Here is a 24,913-nt window from a genome sequence, read left to right as displayed (position 1 = left end):
TCTCTCCATTCTATATTTTATTCTCTTCAAGAGCTAGTTGCTGACATGTTTATTGAGAGCCTTGCACCATTGCATTTTTCAGTCATTCCTTTGCAAACTTGGGATGATTTTTCTTGCATCATCCGAAGTTTGAGGGGAGTGTTGAAAGTATATGTTTTACCATTTTGTGTGCTACCCCTTTCCTTATGTATATATCATTATTTATAGGGGTATTCTTGTATTTTTTTCATGGCTTGTCAGTAATATGACAGATTATGCAAAAAAATTTACTCTTATGGCACAAATGACATCCATTGGAACCTTGCTTGTGATTGCTCTTAAGTCTCAGAGTTTCTAGCAATTGGATGTAAAAAATGCTTTCTTGAATGCAGATTTGGATGAAGTATAGATAGAGCTATTACAAGAATATTTGGATCTTGAAGGAAGAGTGCAAATTAAAGATAGTTGTGCATGGTATCAAGTAAGCTCCACAAGTCTGGTTTAATAAGTTTAGTTCTACTGTCAAGTCATTGAGTTTTGGGCACAGTGACCATGATCCAACTTTGTTTGTATCATCATCAAGTCAAAAAAAATGCATACTTCTTTTGTATATAGATGATATAATTGTAATAGGCGATGATATACACTTAAAGACTCTGAAAGGAAGTTAGCCAAAATATTTGAGATGAAAGATTTCGACATTCTAAAGTACTTCTTGGATCTTGAGGTGACATACTTAAGATGAAGAAGTTACCTGACTTAGCATAAACATGGGGCCGAATTGATATTTAAAGTAAGGATGACTGATAATATTAAAAAAGTGGATTCTCTTAGTGTAATGACCCCAATTGACCCTAAAAATATTGTGTTTTTTTTAAATAATTGTGAAAACTCTCCCGAGGATTCGGGGCACATCACAAATTTAATATTACCAAACCACAAACCATTCCATGCATTGAATCAATCTTGAAGTAATAAATCAAACTTAAATAATCAATCAAAAAGTCAAATAGTCTAAGAACATAAGAGTTGACTATATTAAAATCGAGCCATCTGTCAGAACTCAGACATCAGTCACAAGTCTTGTAGACTCCATCTAGCCAGTCCAAGACATCACTGAGCATCTGTGCCTGTAAAACAGTTTTAAGAAAACGGGTAAGAACCGAAGTAAATAATCATGTACATGGGTCGGCCAGGCCTGTATAAATACAGATATAGCATGTTGGCTGGGTCGGCCAGACCAAAAATAAATATGTACCAACATGTACAACATGTTGGCTGATTCATGTACATGATCAAAATCATGTACATGGGTTGGCTAGACCAAAAAGAAATCATGTAACAACATGTACAACATGTTGGTACACGTTTATTTTGGTTTGGTTGACCTAACCAACATGCTATATATGTATTTATTGTGAAAGGGCTTTATTGTAAAAGGCCCGTAGAGTCATTGGGGAGTGCTCTAAGAGCCTTCTTGTGGCCTATTTAAAGAGGAATTTTGCCTCTTTTATGCTTGTCTCAAGCATTTTCAATAGAAATTACTTTTATATTTTGTGTGTTCTCTCTCTTATACTCTTGGTGAGTTGGTTATGCTAGCCCTTGTGGCTTATTGTATTTTGCCCATTATAGGCTTTTGTGTTTCTGCACTCTTTGTAGCCATTAGTGTCATTGTACTCTTGCACATTTGGTTTCATTACATAAACCTCCTCACTTTGAGAGAAAATATAATGGAGGGAGGAAGATTATTTGTCATTTTTATAATGAATCAAGGCATATGAAACCAAAATGCCCAAAACTTAAAAGAAAGGTGGCCACAGTGAGTGAAGAACCTCTAAAGCGAGAGGAGTCAAGGGAGGCAACCTCAACGACTTGACGATGGCTCAAATTGCGGAGACCGTGTCACAATATCTTAAAGCCACTCCATCCATATCCGGTGCCACCGTATCTTTATCTTCTCCTCTGGGTAAGACTTCTTGAATTTTAGACTCGAGAGCTTCTTTTCATATGACTCTCAATGAATCCTTACTTTTCGATTACACCAATTCATATTTTTCATGTGTTACTACCGATAGAACTTCTTTAAATGTGAAAAGTATAGGAAGTTTGACAATTTTTCAAATGATTCGAACAACTTCTTTGTTCCAAATTTAAGAGTTATTCCAAAACTTAATTTAAACATTCTTTTTGGTTTCTCAAATTTTTGATTATGGGTCTAAGGTCTTCTTCTCATGTAAGGCTTGTTGGGTGCATGATCTTCAGTCAGGGAAGCTGATTGAGCAACACCGTAGGAGATGAGACCTTTACTATATGAATTTTTTGTGTCTCCGTAAAAAATCTTTTTGTAATTATGCTAAAAAAATTGACCTTGATCATTGGCATAGACGATTAGGACACCCAAGTATATCAACATTATATATTTTTCTAGTTTTGAAAAAATCTTCTAAGAAAAAAGACTTTGTATGTAATGATTGTATACTTGAAAAAATGAATGTTACCTTTTGGATCTAGAACCTTTTTATCTAATGGAAATTTTGAATTGGTGCATTCAGATGTATAGGGACCCACTCTCATTATGTCAAAAGGTGGATTTTCATATTATGTTACATTTATAGATGATTTTAGTATGTATTTACTTTCTTAGATTCAAATCCAAAGTTTTTTTGTGTTTTAAAGATTTTCATAATCTTGTTAAAAATTAATTTGATACAAACATTAAGATCTTCCTCTTCGATTAGGGGGAGAATTTCTCTCAAATGAATTTCAAACTTAGCTAAAAACCCAAGTTTTTTAAACCAAAAATCATGTCCTAGGACCCTTCAATAAAATGGAATTGCCAAAAGAAATCGTCTTATTATTGAAACTACTAGGACTTATTTTAAAAGTTCTAAAAGGATTTTGGGCCAAAGCCACGCTTACCGCGATTTATTTAATAAATAGAATGCCTTTTCAAATTTAGAAAATAAGTTTTCAATTAAAAAACTTTGCAAGACTACTCTAGATTGGAAACAATTGAGGGTTTTTTAATGTAAATGTTTGTGCTTATTGAAAAACTTGACAAACTCTACCCCAAAGATATGAATATGTTTTTCTTCGATATACTGATAAAAAAAAAGGCTATATGTGCTATGATTTGAAAAATGATAAACTTTGTGTCTAGGAATGTCACTTTTCTTAAAAAAGAAAAGGGATTTGATCTTGATGAACCTAAGGAAGAATCAGAGTATGTTTTTTTGTTTGATTTATTGCCTAAGTATATTGTTGAGAATAATGATTGTGAGAATGTTGATAATGATATTGATGATAATATTGAACAAAGTAATGACCTAAATGTTGGTAGTGAACCCACGTGCGATCCTATATAATACTCTAGAGGTGGTAATAGGGAACATCCATGTGCACTTGAAAAATATAATCAACCATATGAAATACAGGAGCCTAGTCTTAGAAGATTTGAACATATATCTAGACCTCCAAGGAGGTTTCTATCATATGAATCATTTTCTCCCAGTTATAGGGCATGTCTTTTAGTTATTCATTCACATCATGAGTCATCCAACTATAGAGAAGCTAAAGACATAAAATAATGGGTTGATGCTATGAACTTAGAATTAGATGCATTCCATAAGGCCAACACTTAGAAAATTCAACATCTACCTAAGGATAAAAAGACAATAGGATGTAGATGGATTTTTAAATTCAAAACAAAGAGTGATCGATCTTTAGAAAGATGCAAAGCTAGGTTGGTTGCAAAAGGATATTCTCAGGAATATGAAATAGATTATGAGGAGACTTTTGCTCCAGTAGCTCGTATGACTATTGTTAGGGCTTTATTGTTATAACATTTATTAGAAATTGGCCTATATATCAATTAGATGTTAAAAATGCTTTTTAAATAAAGAAGTCTACATAGATCCTCCTCTTGGTCTAAGTGTTGAAAAATGTATGGTTCTCCGCTTTCGAAAGGCTTTATATGGGATTAAACAAGCTCCTAAAGCCTTGTATGATAGGTTCAGTAAAGCTATGCTTGATCTTGGATTCAAATCATGTTATAATGACATTACTCTCTTTGTAAGATCTACAGGTTTTACGCTTGGCATTTTACTCTTGTAAGTTGATGACATGATCTTCACTTGGAATGATAAATAAAGAGTTGAAGAAATTAAAATTATGCTTAAGAAAACTTTTGATATAATCGACCTTGGTTTCTTGAGGTATTTCTTAGGTACTGAAGTAGCCTACTGGCCAAGAGGATATATATATTGATACAAATGAATTTTACAGTAGGATATTGTTGCACGTTCGGGAATCACATATGAAAAGCATGTTAACACTCCTGAAGTGATTAATGCCAAAATGAGAGTTGAAGACAAAGTCTTGTTAGATGATACAACTCCTTATTAACAACTTGTTGGATCACTAACATATTTATCCATTACTATACAGAATATTACGCATGCAATGCATACTGCAAGTCAATTCCAGCATGCGCCTACTTCAGTTTACATAAGTGTTGTGTTAAGAATAGTTCAATATATTAAAAGTATCATATCTAAATAACTATTATTATCTTCTTCCTCGTTATTAAATCTTATTGCATATACTAATTCTGATTGGGGAGGAGACCCTAATAACAGACACCCAACTACTGGTTTTTATGTGTTTTTAGGTGATTCTCTTAATCCTGGAGGTGTAAGAAGCAACATAAAGTGTCGTCTTCCATAAAAGTTGAATATAGGGTGATGGCTACAACAACTACCGAGGTCGTGTGACTATGGTCTTTGCTTGCAGATATGGGAGTTGATGTCTCGGACCCTTCAAAATTGTGTTGTGATAACAAGAGTGCCATATATAGCCAACGCCAATACATTTCATGAACGAACGAACCATATCAAGATGGATTAGCATTACATTCGGGAAGAATACTTAAAGGGAACAATTGAGTTACCATATGTACCGTCCAAATTTCAGATTGCAGACTTTTTCACTAAAGCTCTTCCACTACCACAATTTTTTTTATACTTAGCAAGCTTTCGTTAATCTCACCATAAGTTTGAGGGGGAGTGTTAAAAAAAAAATATATATATATATATATATATATATATATATATATATATATATATATATATATATATCAGGGATATTTTGGTCTTTTTATATGGTGTAATAGGCACAACCCAGTAGGGGATGAATAATCTTTTATTTTTTTTTGTATTTTTTTTGTTTTTTTATTTCAGTCAATATGACTGTTGGAATGTTCCAACGGTCATAAATATAGCCGTTGGAGGTAGCCTCCCTTAATGCCCATCTCGGCTCTATAAATAGAGATCTTCTCATTATTTTAATATATGCTTTTTACAAGCATTTTGATGATTATATAAATCCTTTATTTTTATATTGTGATCCTTGTGGGATCTATGATCTTGTGTTTGTCTCCTTAGTGAAATTATATTTGATCCAATAGTGGTCTTTAGTGTGTTTGTGATCTCTTGTAGCCCTTTAGTGGCATGCATTGTGATTTTTAATCATTTCATGTCACCCACGTATTATTAGGTATGCGCGGGGTGCATGTGAGTTAAGGCTAACTCCCTAGGGGGTTGCACTAGGTAATCCCAACCGTGCACGGTGGCACGGGGCTAGGCAAGTGAATGCCTCAGCATCAATGAGTAATCATGCGTTTACTAAGAGTTAAGCTATCAACTTGAGGACCTGTAGGCTTCCAAAGCAACACACTCAGGGGTCGTGTCTTCGGCTACAAGGGTGCAGCATTGCTGCTACATTCTGGTTGGTTGATTCGGAGGGGCGTATGTATCGCCCCATCTTCGAAACTTAAACAACAATTGTTTCTGCATATTTGGGAAGAGCACTGAGGTCGTTGTGCATGGCCAATGCCCCTAAGGCTGGTCAGGTTGGGTTCACCTAGCACTGCACAAGCTTGGGAAAAATAAGACTGACAATAATGCTCTTTTAAATAATAAAAATACAAATGAGGCTATCACCCAACAATAGTGATACACTAATATTACATTTCTTAATGAGAGAGAGAGAGCATCAATAAATCAAGGGGCCAATGTTTTGCCGTTTAGTTTTTTCTTGACTACAACTTCACATTATCCTGCATATATTGTATTTTGCTGAAGATGCACTGGATTGTGTTTTCCAAGTTTAAGGTTGTTTTTTTTTTCCTTCGGTCTTTTCCTTTACAGTGGGCAGGGCACCATATCACTAGAACTCTTGGAGCAAGTACCTGATCTTGACGCCATAATTGTTCCTATCAGTGGTTTGTTCTGCAACTCTCTCTCTCTCTCTCTGAAATTTGTTCCTGGAACTTATTGTTGCCTTGAAACTAAAAGGGCAGGTGGAGGATTGATTTCTGGTGTGGCATTAGCTGCAAAGGCAATAAAACCCACAATTCGTGTTCTTGCAGCTGAGCCGTCAGGTGCTGATGATGCAGCCCAGTCAAAATTGGCAGGGAAAATTGTAACTCTGCCTGAAATCAATACTATTGCTGATGGGCTGAGAGCTCATATGGGAGATTTAACCTGGTGAGTATCTTGTGTGAATCGTATGTATTTTTCAGGAAAAGTTGTCATATCATGCAAAATGCTTTTAGAATTAATCTTTATTGTTTGCATGCTATTTTCGTGTCATTACATAAATTAAATTAATTAATGTCAAGATATTCTTCTATGGAGCGGTCTCTGCTGTCTTAATTGATGGCTTGTGTTCTATGGTTTTTGAGATGGAGTGCATGGAAGCTTGCTCCGTGTCCTGCCTACAACTATAATGTCCATATTGCACGCCATCAATAACCATTATGTGCTGCACTGCTGAGACGCTCATTTTTTGGCATTTAAATAATAATCCCCGTTCTCTGGTTATTGTTGCAATGCCTGATAATTTGCAGTCATTTCCATCTTGGTATCACATTGATACAGGCCAGTTGTGCGTGACCTAGTGGATGATGTGATCACAGTAGATGACAAGGAGATCATTGCAGCCATGAAAATGTGCTACGAAATTCTTAAAGTGGCAGTGGAGCCCAGTGGTGCAATTGGGCTTGCTGCTGTTCTGTGTCCGAAGTTCCAGGAAAATCCTGCATGGAGAAACTGTAAAAACATTGGGATCGTCCTATCAGGGGGGAATGTTGACCTGGGGCTTCTCTGGGAATCCTTTGATTCATTGCAAGTTTGAATCATTTTGGGCTTGTAGTACTGAATGCAGAAGCATTAAATTATCTGTAGCATAACACTTGAATATCATGCCTCTATTAAATTCATCTTTTCCGTGTGATAAGAAGATTTACTTTTCCAACTTGATTCCAAAACTAATAGTTTATTGAACAGATGTGAGACATACTAGATTATGAGTGGTATGTGAGTTTTGACCCCAGGGTTGGGGCGTGGGGTGGGGCTATCCCATCTTACCTTTCATTTTCTTAAATTAATTATGTAAAGGAAAAAGCACTAAGAGGTGGTAGTTACCAAATCCAGTTTTTACTGCTAATACGAAAGGTGGTAGTCTGGTAGATATTCTCACCTTTTCCAAATGCATAAACTACTTCCTCAATGTCATTCTCCCAAACGGCCACTACCAAGGTTGTTTGACCAAGTCTACTAAATGCATGAACTCCCATCTCATTTATGGGTTTCCAAACCGAGCCGTAGTCATTTAGATGAGAATTATTGTTTGCATGCTTTCGAGTCATAAATTATACAATCCCCTGTATGAAGCAGCCAAGGATTGCATTAATGTTTTTTCTACAGGACATTGCAAGGAAAAACATGAAACTCTTACAGATTAACTCACCATCTGTCCTGCTTGAAACACTCAAGAATTGTGATGAATCAATCACACTTATGAGTGCTGATTTATCAACAACATACTGATTAAACGGTTTTAAGGAAATCATTGATATGTCATTGGCTCTCTCCTGTCTCAACTGAATGATTATTTAGCCTGTGGATTGGGTGGCACCAACCAATGCTTATAAAGATAAAAAAGGAAAGATGCATAGAAATGAAATAATTTATATTTATTAGTTTGTAATATAATAAGTGGAAGAGCAGGAATCTATGGAAATAATGTGCAAAAATGAACATCACCTCGCCGTGAGAGGAAAATAAAAGAGCAACTTACCAAGAAGCCATAAGGGAAAATCGGCTATATTTGGTTTAGGAAAGAATTCATTTTTAATGGTGAGAAGAGATAGGCTAAGAAACAATAAAAGTAAAAGATTACTTATTCAGATGAAAAAATATAAAAAGAAAAGTTATGTTCAAGGAAAAAAAATAATGAGGTTCTGTTAGTTGTCAATTTTGGCAAGAGATAAGGTAAGAGTCCATAGAAGGAAATGATGTATATGTAAAAATTTGATTTTCAAGAATTGATGAGCGCCAATCTTACTTGACTTTTATAGATAATGAATATAAATTTGCCATATTAGATACTAATAGATAGATTATCTTTCAATTTAGAAAAATCACTCCCACTCTCATACATGTTAGTGGGGGCCCATAGGCCCTACACATATCGAGATTCAAGATTTATGGGGACCATGCCCCAACTATATAATGGCCAATAAGGGTTTTGATTCTCATGCAACTTCAGTTGGTAGTGAAAATCAGGGGTTCGAGTGGGGATTAGAGCGACAATGTTTTTATCCATCAAGGTATCTTTGTTGCTCCTTTTTTTCTCATTTCGTGCTCCCCAGTTTGGAGTTTGTCACCATCAATATGATCATTTCTGAGTCAATTAGTGTTACAACTTTGTTTGAGTAATATTGAACTAGAGCAGCTCTAACTGACCCTAAAAAAATGCAATTTTTTTAAACAATAAATTATTTTAAAACATTGAAAAAAAACATCCCAAAGACACCAAGGCACATTACAAATTTAATATATACAACTCAACAATCATTCTAGATATAAAATAAATCAAACTATGAATTGAAATTGAATTTATTTTAATCGAATAGTTCCTATTTAGGGTTCACATGTTTCTCAAAACAAAAACTTTTCAAAATAATCAGAATTTGGGTCATCGTATCATAACTTTCGCTCCCTCCAACAAGGTGGTCCCTCCATCACTCCGTCTCAGTATCTGAAAAAAAGTTTTAAAAATGAGATGAGAACTGAAGTTCTCATACGAGACCTTATTGAAATTCAACAGTAAGAAAATTAACATAAATTAAATCAAACATAAGTTTAAGATGACTCAACAAACATCAAATATTCAAAACAAGTTTGCAATATAAGCAGTTCAAATAAAACAACCAACAATCTTATAAATAAATGTACATTTAGGAATGCATGAATCAATGCAACATACATGAATAATCTTTTTAACTTTAATTGTTTTGCATGCATGTACCTACTTAATGCATACAATTAAGTTTTCACTTATATAAAATGCGCAGATACTCAAAATGGGTCAAATTCTCAAGGTTCAAAGCAGTTTTCAGTGTTATCTTAATGTATAATTTATATTTCATTAACTAAGTTCTACACATATTTCTCAACTGACATTAGTACTCATCACCATCCATTAAAATATTAAGAATCATCACCTGATGTCAGGATGACAAAAAAATCAACATCTATTGACGACACTTTCTCGGTATATCAATAACTGCAGTTGAATCTAACAAAACCACCACTAGGCAAAGTGGCAAGGGTTTTCTACATCAATGGTTGGGAACAAGAACCACACATTGGGTTTTTAGAGAAAAATAATGCATAAGGCATTTAGTATCCTTATGGTTCCCCATGACTACCATCCAAGGTTCCCACCCTTTCGAAAGGTGATCAAAGAAGAAAAAATATTACACTGCTTTATTTTTTTTATCATTCTTAATAAAGTTAGAGTTCTTTACACAAGAACAATTATGCAAATCAACATGCAATAACAAATTCGAGTCTTTACCCTGTCAATTTCAACAATATAATTAATTCAAAAGCAATACAAGATAGTTTTGTAATATATTAAAAACTTATTATTTTATGAGCAACACATGTTCTTGGCCTCCAAAGACCCATTTATGGTTCACATATAACCACTTCACAATTCAATGTAATTTAAATGACATTGCAAGCTTTTCAGTGAACAACAATTACACATAAATATTCAAATTTATGTTCACGGTACAATATCAATGCATATTTATAGCAGAATAAATGAATTTACATTGAAACAAGCAATTCAGCTTGACCATGCCAACAGGAAATCTAAAACTTTTATGACCCTTTCAATTCAACATTTATTAACTACAGATTTGTAACACCATCCAAAACTGATCATATTTCCCAGTTTCAATAGAAATTCGATTTTTACAATGCATATCGAACTTAATTCACAAGAATCGGATGTACATAAGAAAAACAAATGTTGAAATGAGTTAATAGCTAGTTTGGAAATCATTTTATTCATTCACTACAGCTCAGATTTTATTTAAGTAAAAACCTAGATTTATAGGTTTTAATAACACTAAGATGGTTTTTAGTTAGATTCAGATTTAAGTCACGCCTAAGTCGAAGATTTAAATCTGCCCAGCTACATTCATATTTAAGCCACGTCCAAACAACTTAAAATTTATCCAATTATATTATGATTTAAACCGCATTAAAACCAAAAACTCAGATTCATTTAATTAGTCCAAATCTACACGTTATTTACCAAAACTCGAATCTCTTCACTTATCTTCCAGGTTTGATAAAGTTTAGACAAAATTTCAGATTTATCAAATAAAATCCCGAAGTTACACTTAAGCAGAATTAAAGGCTAAACATTATAATGCATTTCCAACTTAACCGTTATTTAAAGCCCTGATTTAGCTTAAGCCAAAAGTACAGGTTTAAATCAATTAAAATCCCATAGTTTTTACAACAAAAATTGCAGATTATTCACCCGAGACTACAAACTCGAATCTATAAGCTTGAAACTAACCGACAAAAAGTTAGATTTAATAACCTTAAGACTAACCGACATCAACTCAACTTTACTGTGAATTAAAATTTAATCTAAACACATCTTATAATAAAAAAGTTCAGGGCCAGCGTGAAGAACAGAAAGTAAGTTTAACATGATATAACTAGCCAGAATGTACGCGCATCCAAAAATCAAGATCAAGACATTCTTTGCCCTATGCACAGTAAAAAAAAAAAATTTAACCAAACAACAAGTATCATGCTTGAAAAATATACTCAGTTTAAGCAAGTATATTCAGATCAGTATGCACAGTTAATAAAAGAAACTAAACAACATGCTTAATTATTTAAACCTAATATGAATGCCATAAAAAAAAACTGATTTCTTGACTATTTTCAAAACTTATCGTGGAGTCTAAAACCATGCAGATTTTGATGGTTTTAAAACAAACGTGAATGCTTACAGCTACACAGCTTCCTTTTGATGGTTTTAAAACCCAAAGTGAGAACAAGTGAAAAATCGGTTTCTTTAAGGCTTTTAAAAAAAACTAGCATGATTATTGATCTTGCATCAACCAAAGACACAAATTTTGCATCATCTAAAATACAGATCTTGTATTAAACTTAAATCCAAATAAAAACCACAGATTCCAAAACTGGTTTTACATAAAAAAAAATAATACAATTTTTTTTAAATCAACACGATCTGCCCAAAAACATGTATATAAAAGAACCTAGATTTTATTTTAACTCTAAACTCATGCTTGAATCGATCTATACTAGATCCCACCAAGCTAGACGAAGAAAATCACATAAGAAAGGAAGGAAGAGATGTTGTAGAAGATCTCTTGCTCTCTCAAAATCGGTATTGAGAGAGGGCTCATATGGCTTTTTTATAGAACAAGAGGGCCGACCTCCCTTTTGTTTTGAAAATAGAAAGCCTTCTATTTTCTTATGGAAATCGGAGTCTTTCTAGACCAAGACTCTTATATCTATATATATAATTTTATTATTATCTTGTTACTAATAAAATTTTAGTTTTTAAAAATAAAAATTAATTTACCTTAGCTTAAATGGATTATGGACATTGGCAATAGGTCCAAGATCCATATCATAACTAGATCATGGATCTTGGCAATGGGTTCAAGATCCATATCATAACTTGATTATAGATCTTGGCAACGGGTCCAAGATCTATATCAAGATCCACTTTAACGTCATCCACTATTTATTAATATATATGTATTATATATATTGTTTTAATTTAAGACATCAAAAATATAATTATTTAAATAAAAATTATACTTATTAAATTTAAAATAGAGGCAAAAATTGCGAGATATTACACCAGCAGGTACAAAGACCACAGTTCTCCTTTCATCTATGACCCACAGCCAACTTTGTGAACTATCCATACTTTCATGCAGCTGTTTAGTTGGTGCTGCTAAAAGAAACAGACATCTGATTACTCGACCATTGCTAGTTTGGTGGGGTTTTTTTCTGGTCTTTTTACTCCCAATTTCACATTGAGATGCTGTTATAACGATTTCTGGATTGAGTCTATGATGGGACTGTTAATTGGAAATCTTTACAATCATGTTTACTCCTTAAATATTCAATTTCAACTTGCTGATGGGAGGAGGTCAGTGGAGATGCAAGATCAGGAATATGTTCTTTATTTTGGGGAAGGGTGATCCGAATGTTGTTACATGTAATTGTAAATCAAATCCAACTGGTGAGACTCAATGATGCTGGCTCCTAATAATTCTAGTTCTGTGTTTGAGGAGACAGGCTTAAAATGATTTAGTGCCTAGTTTGTCCCTCTGATGTAAAAGTACTTTGTGAGACTTCTGACTACAATATTTGGGAGGAAGGGAAGAAGTCATGAACAAAGCAATAAGTTCAGATTTAAATGACATTAGATGCAATGTGAGCAGTCATGAAGCTCGTTGATAAGGGGAGCAACGCAATGGAACCAGAATATTGACTGTATTTTAGTGCTACAAGTTGGGAATGTATGTGATTGTAAACAATATGAGAAGTTGGGAAATGTATGGAAGGAATATAGGGCAAAAGATCATGGAGAAAGATATCTTGTACTTGTTTCGACGTTTTTGATATTTGGTGGCAATGTATGTGATAACATAATTTGTGTTGCTCATAAATTATGTTGTCAACCTCATAGAATGAAGGAGTTCTATTTGTGTCATGCTTCACTGTTGATATATTTATTAAAAATACATATAAAATACTCGGGTCAAGAGAGATCAGGTCAGATATTTGATCCTAGTTAGTATAGATATGAACCCAGTCTAGGATTCATATTGACTAAGATCTAGTCCAGGTAGGATTCATTTGAATTTAAATAGAGATTTGGATCTTGGATCCAGATCTTGATCCAATTTTTATTCATTGCCATTTTAAAACTTTAAAATCAACTTTTAAATTAAAGATAGGATGAGCGTAGAACTCTACCCCCATAAAGAGTCTTTCAGAGGGGGAGTCACCCTCTGAAATATTTTTTAGAATATTAAATAAAATAAATAAAAAACTAACTAATAAAATAAAAAGATAAAAAAATCTAGAAGATAGAGTAGAGTTCTACATGAAGTAGAACTCTACCAATTAGAGGGATTCTAGAGGGGACATCACCCCTATTCTAGAACCCATAATAAAATATAAAAGAGAGATATAAGTGTCGCTCTCTCTAGAATTCATTTTCTAGAGAGTGTGTGGTAGAGAGACAAAAACAACAAGAGTAAAAATAGTGTAGTGTGTGAGAGAGAGAAACAAATAAGGAAAGAGAGAAAAGAAAAGAAAAGAAAAGAAAAGAAAGAAATAAAAGAAGAAGAAAAAAAACATTTTTTTATCGTTTTTTCAAAGTTTCTTCACACTTCAAATCAAGGTACAGGTTTCTCTCTAATTTCTCACAGAAAGGAATTGGTATAATCTGATTTAGGCATAAGTTTAGAGGAGAAAATCTGAATCTAAAGGTGATATATATAAAAAAATATATTATCGATTATATATATATGTATATATTTATTATTTTTTTATGATTGACAATTTTCTCTTGTGCATTCAAACTTGAAAATATGCATGTCGATACATATATATTGGTTTTCTTGGCCATGCATATCATTTTTTCTTGATTCGCATCTAAATATGCATGTAGTTAGATTATCAAATTTATTTCTCAAGCTCACCCAAATCTTGGTATATATATATATATATATATATATATATATATATATATATATATATATATATATATATATATATATATATATATATATTCAGGTGTGACAAGTTTTCTTGTTCACACAAACATATCAGGTTAGTCAATTTCCATAAATATAGATATATGTGTGAGATTCAGAATTAACAAGTTAGTATGCAAGCATCTGAATATATTTTAGTGTTTCTGACTTAACGAGTTGCATACACATGCATCGGAAAATATGCATTTGAAAATATATTCTTTGAATCAAATTTACATATGTACATATTATTTTGATTTCAGATATGTCTAATTACATATTTATGCATCAAAATATTTTATCTTGATTGAGAGTTATCAAGCTGCATGCTTACATATCTGGTTCAAATCTGTCTAGTATATGCTCATGCAGATCTGGTTTAGATCTGCCAAGTACATGCTTATTTTATTCTGGTTCAGATCTGCTAAACACATGTATATGCTATTTTGGTTTAAATCTACCGAATCATGTATATGTTGTTTTAGTTCAGATCTATTGAATCACATATATATGTTGTTTTGGTTAAGATCTACCGAAATATATATACATATTATTTTGGATCAGATCTACCATAATATATGCTCATGAATCTATATATGTTTTTATGTTCAGTTTTATCGAGATTAGCACACACACACACACACACACACACACACACACACACATATATATATATATATGCAAACCATCATATATAGTTGTGTACATAGGTCTGGCCAACCCATGTACATGATTACTATCATGTACATGGATCAACCAACATGTTGTTCATGAGTGTGCACAGGTTTGGCCGACCCATGCACATGTACATAGATTAGCCAACAGACTGGTCTATGTGTGCTTTTGGTCTGGCCGACCAATATACATGTTTGTGAACATGTAAATGGATCAGCTAGCTAGTGCTGGTACACACTTTATTGTAGTCTAGCTAACCTATGTGCATGTTTGTGAACATTTACATGGATTTGTCAGTAGGCTCATACATGTTTGATTATGGTTTGGTCGACCTATGTATATCATTATGATCATGTGCATATCATATGCATGAATCAAAAATTTATTTGATGTTTGCATGACTGTGTTCATATGCATGTATGGTTGATTATGCATGAAATTGATCATGAATGGTGTGTTTTACAAGCATCTATTTGCATGCATATATATGTGTTTGACCTAATATGCATTTATATTTTGTGTGTTTTGAATGTATATTATGAACATGTTTGGAAACTGAATATGTTGCATATTCATTGAAATTTTACAAAGATGCATAAATTACTTTTGAGATGTGTTGGTGGTCAAATGCGAACTAGTGCAGGCCATGTAGGTCAAGATCATGTGTTGCTCTAATTGTTGTTGATTTTATTTGTGCATTGTAAAATTTATTTTTAGAAATATATTATTTTTTAAATTTAATTACATTGTTAAATTGAGAGGGTCAGGGCTAGAATTTATGTGTTTTGCTTGTGAATTTGCAAACAGTGTAATTATTATTTTCCTTGATGTCCCTTTCAAAGTGTGAGAATCTTGGATGGCGGTCACAAGAAACTGTGAGAATACTAAAACTGCCTGTGTGATTGTGCCTCTGAACCCGATATGATGATTCACCTTTCGACCGCGATTTTAGGAAGATTTAAATCATTTTGCCTAAAAGTGGTGTTATTAACTCAACTGTAGTTTTGGTATACCAAGAAAGTGACATCAATAGTTGAGGATTTTCATTGATGTCCTGACATTAGGTGATGATTCCTAATGTTTTGATGAAAGGTGAGGATTCTTGATATCGACCGAGGAACAAGTTCTTCATAGTTGAATCATATCAAGCTGCATATAATACATATTCATTCTTTTTTATGGTGGATAATGTTTCACACATTGCTCTATCGACTCTTATTCTTGTTTGTCTGCAAAAAATTTTGTAGAGCGAGATGACCTAAGATGAAAAGTTGAATAATATAATACAAGGATGTTGTGCCATACAAATGTAGTTACTATGGTAAGGTTAGCCACAACAGGCGAAAGCATGATTAATAGTATGTGAGAGTTCTTATGCTTTATAAAATGTATATTTGTTAGGAGTTGTTAATAAAAAAAAAATTGTATTCATTTAGTATTTTTTATGAACTGCTCCAATATCTTATATCTTCTATATATATATCTTAAGTAGTTCGTGATATATACACATAAACATAAAAAAAAAACATGACAGTAGAAAAAGAACAAAACCCGCATCCCTACCTCCAAGCAAAGAACCAATTAAGGTACCTAAGGTATAATGAATGTCTTAAGTCGTGTGTATAGAATCAGTGCTACTGACATGTATATGTTGATGAGGAAGAAAAAGATGTGTAGACTCAAATTGAGCCAAAAGAATATGGATTTTACATAGAAACACTGTTGACAAATGGCATAGATATTAGGTTAGCATATCCGTTTGTTTGTTTTTTTGTTATGTACCGCATCTTTTGATTATGTAGCTTCTAGCAAGATTTATATAAAGACTCAAAGCGATACACAATAAGGACATGAAAGGAGAAACGAAACTGCTAAAGACCATTTACCTTATCAAGTATTTCTTTAAGTTTCAAAAGCATAGTTTTTGATGTTTTTCTATCGACTAATAAAAACTAACTAGTAAATATTGATTGTTCGTAACAAATGGTCTCAACTCAAGGGCAGCGAGATGGGGCAACCCATTGCTTGGAGACCGAAGACATGTCGTATCCTTTCTTTGAAACTGACAATGTACCCTGCATACTTATACAACTTAAATTTTTATGTGTACAATGACCTTAAACTCGATTTATGTTACAGATTTTAATTGTTGTTAACTAGGATAACTATCATTGGGTTATTTGAGAAATAAATCTGAATACGAAAGAGTTTATGTTGTACAATTTTACGGTGTTCATAAAATTTGTATATAAAAATATTTTACTAATATTATGATAATATTACTTAATTAATAATGTATTCACTTTTTTGTATATCTTCCGTGTACATGCTCTTGACTTGGTATAGAATTGTTGTATATATGATTATGATATATTTGTCCTACTACTTAAGTTAAAATAATATTAAATTTCATGCAAGTACGTGTTTATGTATTATGTTTTGTTAAGTTATTTGGAGTGTAAGTTATAATTAATTTGCTAATAATTTTTTTTAAGTGATATCACGTATTAGTGTATGATTAAATTTTATAAATGCACGAAAGCACGTGATGGTTTAAAGGAAACTAAAAAGAAGGTTGAGGATGAGGTAAGTTAATAAAAAGGCGAAGGTTAAGAAAACATCCCAGAATGAGGTGTTGCCCCGCCAGTTATCAACAGGTATGACGTGAACAATTATGAGAACTATACGTTAAACAGCTAAAAGGGCTATAATTTACCAAAGCAGAGAAATTTTGTAGTATATACAAAGGCTCTACGCTGATGTTACGTAAGCCAGAGAGAGGGAGAGAGACAATGTGAATCTAAAAGCCTGACCCAAACCCGGTCCAGAGAGAGAGAGAGAGAGAGGAGCGAAGGAGGATCACAGCGGGAGCGGAGCGGTAGGAGTTCGAGTTTCCTTCGGTTGGGTTGAGGTGTAGATGGTGATGGCTCACGGCGGCTACGGGAGCCGGAGGGTCGCTCAACGGGGGCCCATCAGCCAGCGGACGAGGGGCCTCGGCGCCAACAAGAGCAAGAAGAAGAAGCTCAAGCCCGTCTCCCTCAAGAACCAAATTCGATCCGTCGAGCGCGTCCTCCTGCGCAAAGTTCGTCCGGAAAAACCCGGTTTCTAGGGTTCCCCATTTCATTATTTTCTCTTGGAGTTTCGAAAATGTCCTTCTTCGTGCTTCCTTTGTTGGGATTTTGTGGGTTTTGTTGATTACTGGGGTTTTGATTGGAACTTCCGTTTTTTTCTGCGTAATTTTGAATCAATTCTATTTGGGTGGGTGTTTCTATATCTTTTCTAGGGTTAGGGTTTAGGGTTTAGGGCTTTTGCTTGTGGGTAGACCCGCTGTTTCTTATTCATTTCAACTTTAGATTCATATAGAGTCACTAGAATATGAGAACTACCATGTTAACAGGGCATTTCCAACACTGTTTTTGTAAATCCAACCATGTAGATGTGTTCGGCATGGTGAATTTGTTAGGAATCGACTGTTAGATCGTGTATTTTTTAAGAAAAAAAATACGATTTTTGGATGCTTGAATATTTATGAAGATTATGAGCTGTCGATTTTAAAACCTTAAAAAATCTTGTTTATGCATCATAATCGGATGATTCAAGATACCATGCATGTAGATCACGTCCGTACGGTTATAGTTAAGAGAAAAGAACAAAAAAGCCATGAAAATCGCGGTTCACACTGTCGTTCTCATATTCTAGTGACTCCAATTTTTTTGTGTGCAAATTGCATCCGAATTATGTTTGTGAAATTGCGGTGGTGCTTTCACTGGGGAAGTGTTTGGATGTGCCACATTTATCCAGAAATGATGGGATAAAGGATATCTCGTTTGTGCTTCACAAATTAATTTTCAAAATTGTCCCGTTTGTTCTAGATGAGCGGTGCATTCAAACACACCAGTATTTTGTTCGTATTTCTTTTTTAGCAACTCTTGATGTTGGCGAGTACATGTGACAATGTTTCTTGGTTATCTGTTGATATGATACTTGGGCAATTGATTGAAAGTATGAATCTTGGAAATTTGATAAATAGTGTTTTGGCTGCACAAATCTTGCTTTTGATCTGTTCCTGTTTTCTTTTTTCCCTTGAATTCACTGAGTGACTTTCAGTTACTACATTGATTGTCTTAGAATCTCCCAGTTGAAGTCAAGAATGCTCAGGAAAAGAGATTGGAAGAACTAAGGAAGCAACAGGAGATTCAAAACCGTTCAGCTCTAGAGCGTAAAATGTCTTTACGGTATCGTCGAGTAAAGTTTTTTGGTATGTCTTGCATTTTCCGGGGATGCTGTCATTAGTGTGCATTTGATGTGTGCGATTACCTAGACCTTCTTGTACCAATACAGGTTTTCTTGATTAATTTTTCGTGTGGTTGGGCCATTTTTTTTGTCTGAAACAGAGAGAAGAAAAATTGAGAGAAGAATAAGGCGGTTGGAGAAATTGCAAAGAACAGCTGATCGTGTTGCGCAAGAGCAAATCTCTCAACAGCTTTCCCAGCTAAGGGAGGATCTCGAATATGTTAGAGTGAGTTTAACGTTGTGCGAGTTTTGGGATTGCAAATTGTTGAGTCTGTTAGTTAACACATCGAGCAAGCTTTTGTGTCATAGTCTCAACGTGGTTTTGGTGGGTCAAATCTTTTTCCTGCACTTTTCTCATAAATTTCTTTGAAATTATCTTCTAGTTGGAGTAGGTGGTATCAGTATTGTCAAAAGGGTGCCTCCTTTGTTTTGTATAGCTGGAATGGTATGTGTCTGTTAGATGTATTTGTATTGGAGAGGACAATATTTAAGAAATTGGCTATATTAGATGCATCCCAAGAGTAGGTTTTGTAAGTTCGAATATTATTACTTAACATGGTTCTTAATTTTTTTTATATTTAACATGGTCCATATATGCTCTGTCGAGATTTAAAATTACACTTCCATGAAACTGATATATCTCGAAAGAACTAGCAAAAAGTTTGACTGAAACTGTTATTATGAGTGATATTCTCAAATGATGCAAAGTGAACACAAATTAGATAAACGAAAAATCAAGATTCTTACCACATGCAAGTGAAGGACTGCCCTTTTTTATTTTTATTTTTGGATGAGAAAGAACCTGGGATTGAGGATGCAAAGTGGCAACAATCTTGGGTTACCAAACTCTGGGTGGGCTACCCACTGTTCAAGTTCTTTTTTTTTTTTGTATATTTATACAGAGAAACCGCCCCCAGGATGAGAGACCTAGCTGCACTGGCTTTGCCTGCCGTACTTACGATCACTGTCCTGGCAGCGTAAAACTTCGTGGGCTTATCCCTTGCCCGGGAGTCGCCATGCTTCAGCTTGTGCAAGGGATGGCACCCATGGGATTTGAACCTAGACTGCCTGCCTAGTGGCCTAGGTCCCGTCCCACTACGCCAAACCCCTTTGCGGTCACTGTTCAAGCTCTTAGAAGTGACATTGAGGAATTTACTTTCTTGGAACCACATTTTCATTGAACTGTGCATGAAAATTTGCAGGTTTATCTATGTACATGACTTTGCAGTGGATTGTACTTTTGTTAATATTCATATATCCTATATCCGTGTCTATATTTTGATTGTGAGATTGGAACATACAATTGAAATGTTGTCATCCTCCCTAGTATTCCTGGTTATTGCTGTTTCTATCCTCTCTTATATTCCTGGTTATCACGTGTTCCACTATCCTTATATCTCATCTAAATTTAGGTTGACCACCTAAACTCTGGTTGTGGATTTGTCAAGCACAAATCTGGTGGTTCGACAATTCAGATCAGGCAGTTCCTTTTGGACTGTATTGTTTTGGAAGATGTGCATATGTTCTTTTGGAGGTTAATTAGTAGATAATTGATTAATGGACCTTATTGTCATTAGGGATTTGCTAAAAACATATATGACCTAATTGGTACTGCAATTATTGTGTTCAGATCTGTATTCATACTTAGAACTAGGTTGGGACTGGCAAGTAGCATTTATATTCAGCATTGTCTTCTTTTCTGATCTCAAATTTATATATATCATGGTCAAAGCTTTGTTTGGACTAGGACTCAGGTCCATCTCTGGGTTTTAGCCTTACCAAATCCATCTGATTAGATGATCAGATCTGCAAGGATGTTTAGCAAACCCGACCAAGTGGGCTGTGGTAATTTTTATATACAAATCAAACCATCCATCCATATCAGTAATTGTCATGGTCGGTCATCCTATGAGTTGTAATAGCATACACTTTTCTGTTGTATTCCTCATGGGGAGATCTGAATTTTTATATATTTGTTTTTAGTTGCTGAACCATATCTTCTCCTTCAGAAAAAAAATGGAGTAGGAAAATGAACATTGTATCAGAAGTTTCATTCACATTTTGTGTTTTTCTTGAGCTGCAGTTCTTTCCCAAGACAGAGAAGTATGTCTCTTTATTTATGGGAGGCGATGATGCAAACATAGTTGATAAGAGGAACAGAATACGCAAGCTGATAAAAGCCAACCTTCTAGCTGCTGCAGCTAGCGGAAAGGATATAGAAGGTTGTTTTGGCTTGTTTACTGGAAATAATAATTGCCTCATGCTGAACCGTGAATAGCTGACTATTAGCATCTGTTTATGTTTTATCAATCACCTGTTGATCATTTTATTATTTCTTACCATTTTACACATTTCAAAGGCTTGGTGTCAAGTAGATGTACTTATTTACAGAAACAGGAAGTGATGATGATGGCCCCTTGGATGTCAGTGAGGATGACTTTTTCTTGAGTGGAAGCTCCAGTGATGAAGCAGATGCTGATGATGAATGGACAGACAAAAGTACAAGGTATTTGTCAATTTCTCCAATGTGTTTCCTTTTGGAAATTTTTGGAAGCTAGATTTTCTTTACAAAAAGTTTTTTTCCCTTCTTGAACTCTCTAATTGGACTGCCGTTTCAACTTTCAACTGTTCATCTGTGACAAATGTCAGTTACTGCAGAATGCAGAATAAACATCAGATACGCCGCTGCATTCTATGGATCACTATTGAATGATAGTATAACTGCAAGAGATTGAAATTACTTTTCAAAGTATTTTTAAGATTGATATTACTATTAGTAGCTTCTCTTTACCACTGATTTGTTAGGGTATGGAGGTGTTTCATTTAAGATTAATGCACAAAAACAGGAACCTGCCCGTTATTTGATTGTGAAACAAATGAATAAAATGGAGAATAGAGAAAATTGAAGAACCATGACAAACTTATTCCATACTAGATGGGTCCAACTTTGGGTGTTAAATGATTCCAGTATTGTATGTTTCTGTGAATGCTTATGAACCATTCATGTTGAAAACCGAGAAAACCCAATGTAATCCTTTAAGAACCAGCAAGAACACGGTAAACAGATGTGTCAAATTTGAACTTGTGGTGCACAAAGGTACTAAGAAACCGCTGGATGAGTTTTATTTGTGACAAATTACTGTGTCGCCAGGGAATCCAAGTTGATTTCCATTTTGTGGTTCACAAGCAGGATACAACTGGACATCCAATACAGTGAGGACATCTTCTTCCAGAACGATCATAAATGGTTTGCATTAGCAGTGTTTTCAGAATTATTTAGTTAGAATGGTATTTATATAGACATAGAGTTAGTCAATTGCAGGGGGCTTGCGTGGACACACACACAAGATGCAAAATTGCGTGGAATGCGTATAGCCTTCCAAGCTGTGGTGGTTAACCTGACAAGATTTTAGCCTCCTTCCAAAGATAATATGGTGATTCACTTTGTTGTAGGCACGATGGTGCATCACCTACATATGGACCCTGAAGTGGACAATACGCTCAACTCACTTGAATCCCAGAATGCAAGTTGTTAATAACTTCTGAAATATAAGCCAGATCCCATGCCTAGAGTTTTTCATAGACTGAGTTGGTTGATGTCAGTGCTGCAGATACTACATTGTACCTGGTCTTAAATTCACTTCCGTTAGATATTTGTTATAAACAGAGTTACCGGAAGCTTCTTAGATAGGTGGGAAGCCCGCTTCTCAAAAAATCGCTTCGAAAATGCGATACTCCTTTCTTCCGAAACTTGATGGGAATCTCGATTCTCCCACACTTCTCCTATGCTTTCCACACACTTCATCTATTCTTCTATGTCTTTCAATCTACTTATCATGTTTTTTATGTGTTTTTTCTCACACTTATTGGTCACTTCCATGTGATTTCTCTAAATTGACGGTCATCATTTTTAGATTGTGTTAAAAATTTAATTCTTACACTAAAAAATCATGAAATTTAAGAATATAGTCACTTTTATTTTAATTTTTATTTGTATTTCATTTTTATTTTCATTCAATTCTTATATTATTTTTTTTATTCCTCACTTCCCGCTTCCTATACATTTTAAAATGCATCGCTTCTCGCTTCCGCTTCCCGTATCGTTTCCCGCTTCCCTCTTTTGCTTCCTAGTTTGGCAATAAATCAGCAAAAGAGGAGGATATAGTAATGAAATCTTGATATAACCTTTGGAAAACTGGGTCTACTGAATTCTAGGAATAACAAATCTTTAACTTATGATCATTTGACTTGGCACACTCGAGGTCTTACCCTTCAGTTGCATATCCACCACATACTTGGGCTGCTTGCATATTTCTCCACGTCCCCTTGATTTTGTGCAGCCTGCTATCTTGGAAAGGCTTATATCTTCTGGATAAATGCCCAGTGACACCATTCTATTCCTGATCTGAATCCCAGATCAAGAGTTTGAGTTAAAACATGAACTTGAAGAAATTGTTTAGTTTTTGTCACTAGGCTTGAATAAACGTATGATGCATGTGAATAGGTCAAGTTGGTGATCTTTATTGTAGTTTTTGTGCCACTTCTTCCTGGTTGTCAAATTTCTTATCATGATACTTGGATGCTTCTTTTGTTGTATGTGCAGAGGGCTGGCTTCAGGTACTTCAGGCAAAGCAACTTCTGGCATGTCAAGTGATGAAAAGAATCAGGTTCCTTCTAAGATCCATGTGAATGATATTCTTAGAGGACTAGCAGTATCTTACTTCTTTGCACTTTCAGAGACAAATCTCTGTGCGGGCTTTAATGCCTCCACCAAGGCCTTCTTCAGCAAAACATGGCGGTTTTTCATACTCATCAAGCAAGAATGCATCCATCGACAGAGTTGAGCTGCCTTCATCCAGCAACACTTCACAGAGCAGGAGCCAGCCTTCCTCCAGTACTAGGACATACTGGAAATCCATTACAGGCAATAGCAGCAATCTCAGTTCAAATTCGGATGCTCATAAACCTCGAAGAAAGCGACGCCACAAGAAGAGGAAGAAGGCCTAATGTTCAGTAACTTGAGAAAGTGTTGCCAATGTAACCACACCCTTCATTGAAAAGATTTAATTTGGATGGATTTCATTTGTTGGAGCATGAGTAGGTTCTTGTTTTGGGTCCCCTTAGCTTACCCAATAAGAGTGGTTTTCTTTTATTTTTCCCTCTCATTACTCTTGAATATATAGAGTGATTGACATATTTGGGCTTTTTTTTTTGTTCTGTTCCCCTTGCCTCTTGTTTGTTCTGTGGGATTTTAGTGTGACAGAAGAAAAGGAAAAACGAGCTTCAGGTTGGTTGATATTTCATTTTACCTTGCAGTTTCTAGTGGTATCTGGTGATGAGTGAAATTTTCTGTTCAATTAACGTTTGCATCACTAGCGTTTGTTACACTCCCCCATACACCCCCATAGGAAAGCGGGGTCGCACGAAATGACCCCACGAGAGAGTGGGGAAGGGGGGAGGTTTGTTTATTCCCATTACCGTTAGAAAGAGTGCTTCTGTTCCGCATTTTTTGGGTGAAACAAACATGGCATTGTTTCATCATATAGGGCGACTTTAAAAAAAAGGTGTTGAGCTGGCATCCGTTTCTTATCATATGCGTGAAACAAACAGCTAAGAACGCAGATGAGAGTGCCTGCATGGGATGTGGGCCTTAATGTCTTTCTTATCTATTATCTATGCTACTTGAGCATGAAGGGCATTAGGAAGCCAAAAATTAGTTGTATTATAATATTTTAAAAATGACAAAGGGTAGTATTTTGGGTTGAATGCTATTTACTAAAT

The 24,913-nt window shown here is 34.7% G+C and overlaps 2 protein-coding genes across 3 annotated transcripts in view; both read left to right on the top strand.

Moving 5' to 3' along the window:
- The window catches only part of SR (serine racemase), a 28,068-nt gene extending 20,775 nt beyond the window's left edge, over window positions 1–7,293 (top strand). The window contains exons 4-6 of one of the 2 annotated variants that reach the window (XM_090013943.1): window positions 6,186–6,259; window positions 6,338–6,524; window positions 6,918–7,293. In XM_090013943.1, coding sequence (XP_089870069.1) covers window positions 6,186–6,259; window positions 6,338–6,524; window positions 6,918–7,173 — 517 coding nt within the window. In that variant the 3' untranslated portion in view covers window positions 7,174–7,293. The remainder of the gene's footprint in view (window positions 1–6,185; window positions 6,260–6,337; window positions 6,525–6,917) is intronic. The other variant, XM_090013944.1, reaches the window with a different exon arrangement.
- Window positions 7,294–17,607: 10,314 nt separating this feature from the next.
- On the top strand, window positions 17,608–24,435 carry LOC149831526 (uncharacterized). Its single transcript, XM_090013941.1, has 7 exons — window positions 17,608–17,921; window positions 18,968–19,097; window positions 19,234–19,358; window positions 21,216–21,354; window positions 21,524–21,638; window positions 23,736–23,799; window positions 23,870–24,435. The coding sequence occupies exons 1-7, from the start codon at window positions 17,757–17,759 to the stop codon at window positions 24,137–24,139; spliced, it is 1,008 nt and encodes a 335-aa protein (XP_089870067.1). The 5' UTR covers window positions 17,608–17,756; the 3' UTR covers window positions 24,140–24,435.
- Window positions 24,436–24,913: the final 478 nt, after the last annotated feature.

This window comes from Nuphar pumila, chromosome 7 (assembly GCF_984573655.1).
Source record: "Nuphar pumila chromosome 7, dmNupPumi1.hap1.1, whole genome shotgun sequence".
NCBI lineage: Eukaryota > Viridiplantae > Streptophyta > Magnoliopsida > Nymphaeales > Nymphaeaceae > Nuphar > Nuphar pumila.
The sequence above is the reverse complement of the archived record's forward strand: the minus strand, read 5'-3'. Positions and strand labels throughout refer to the sequence as shown.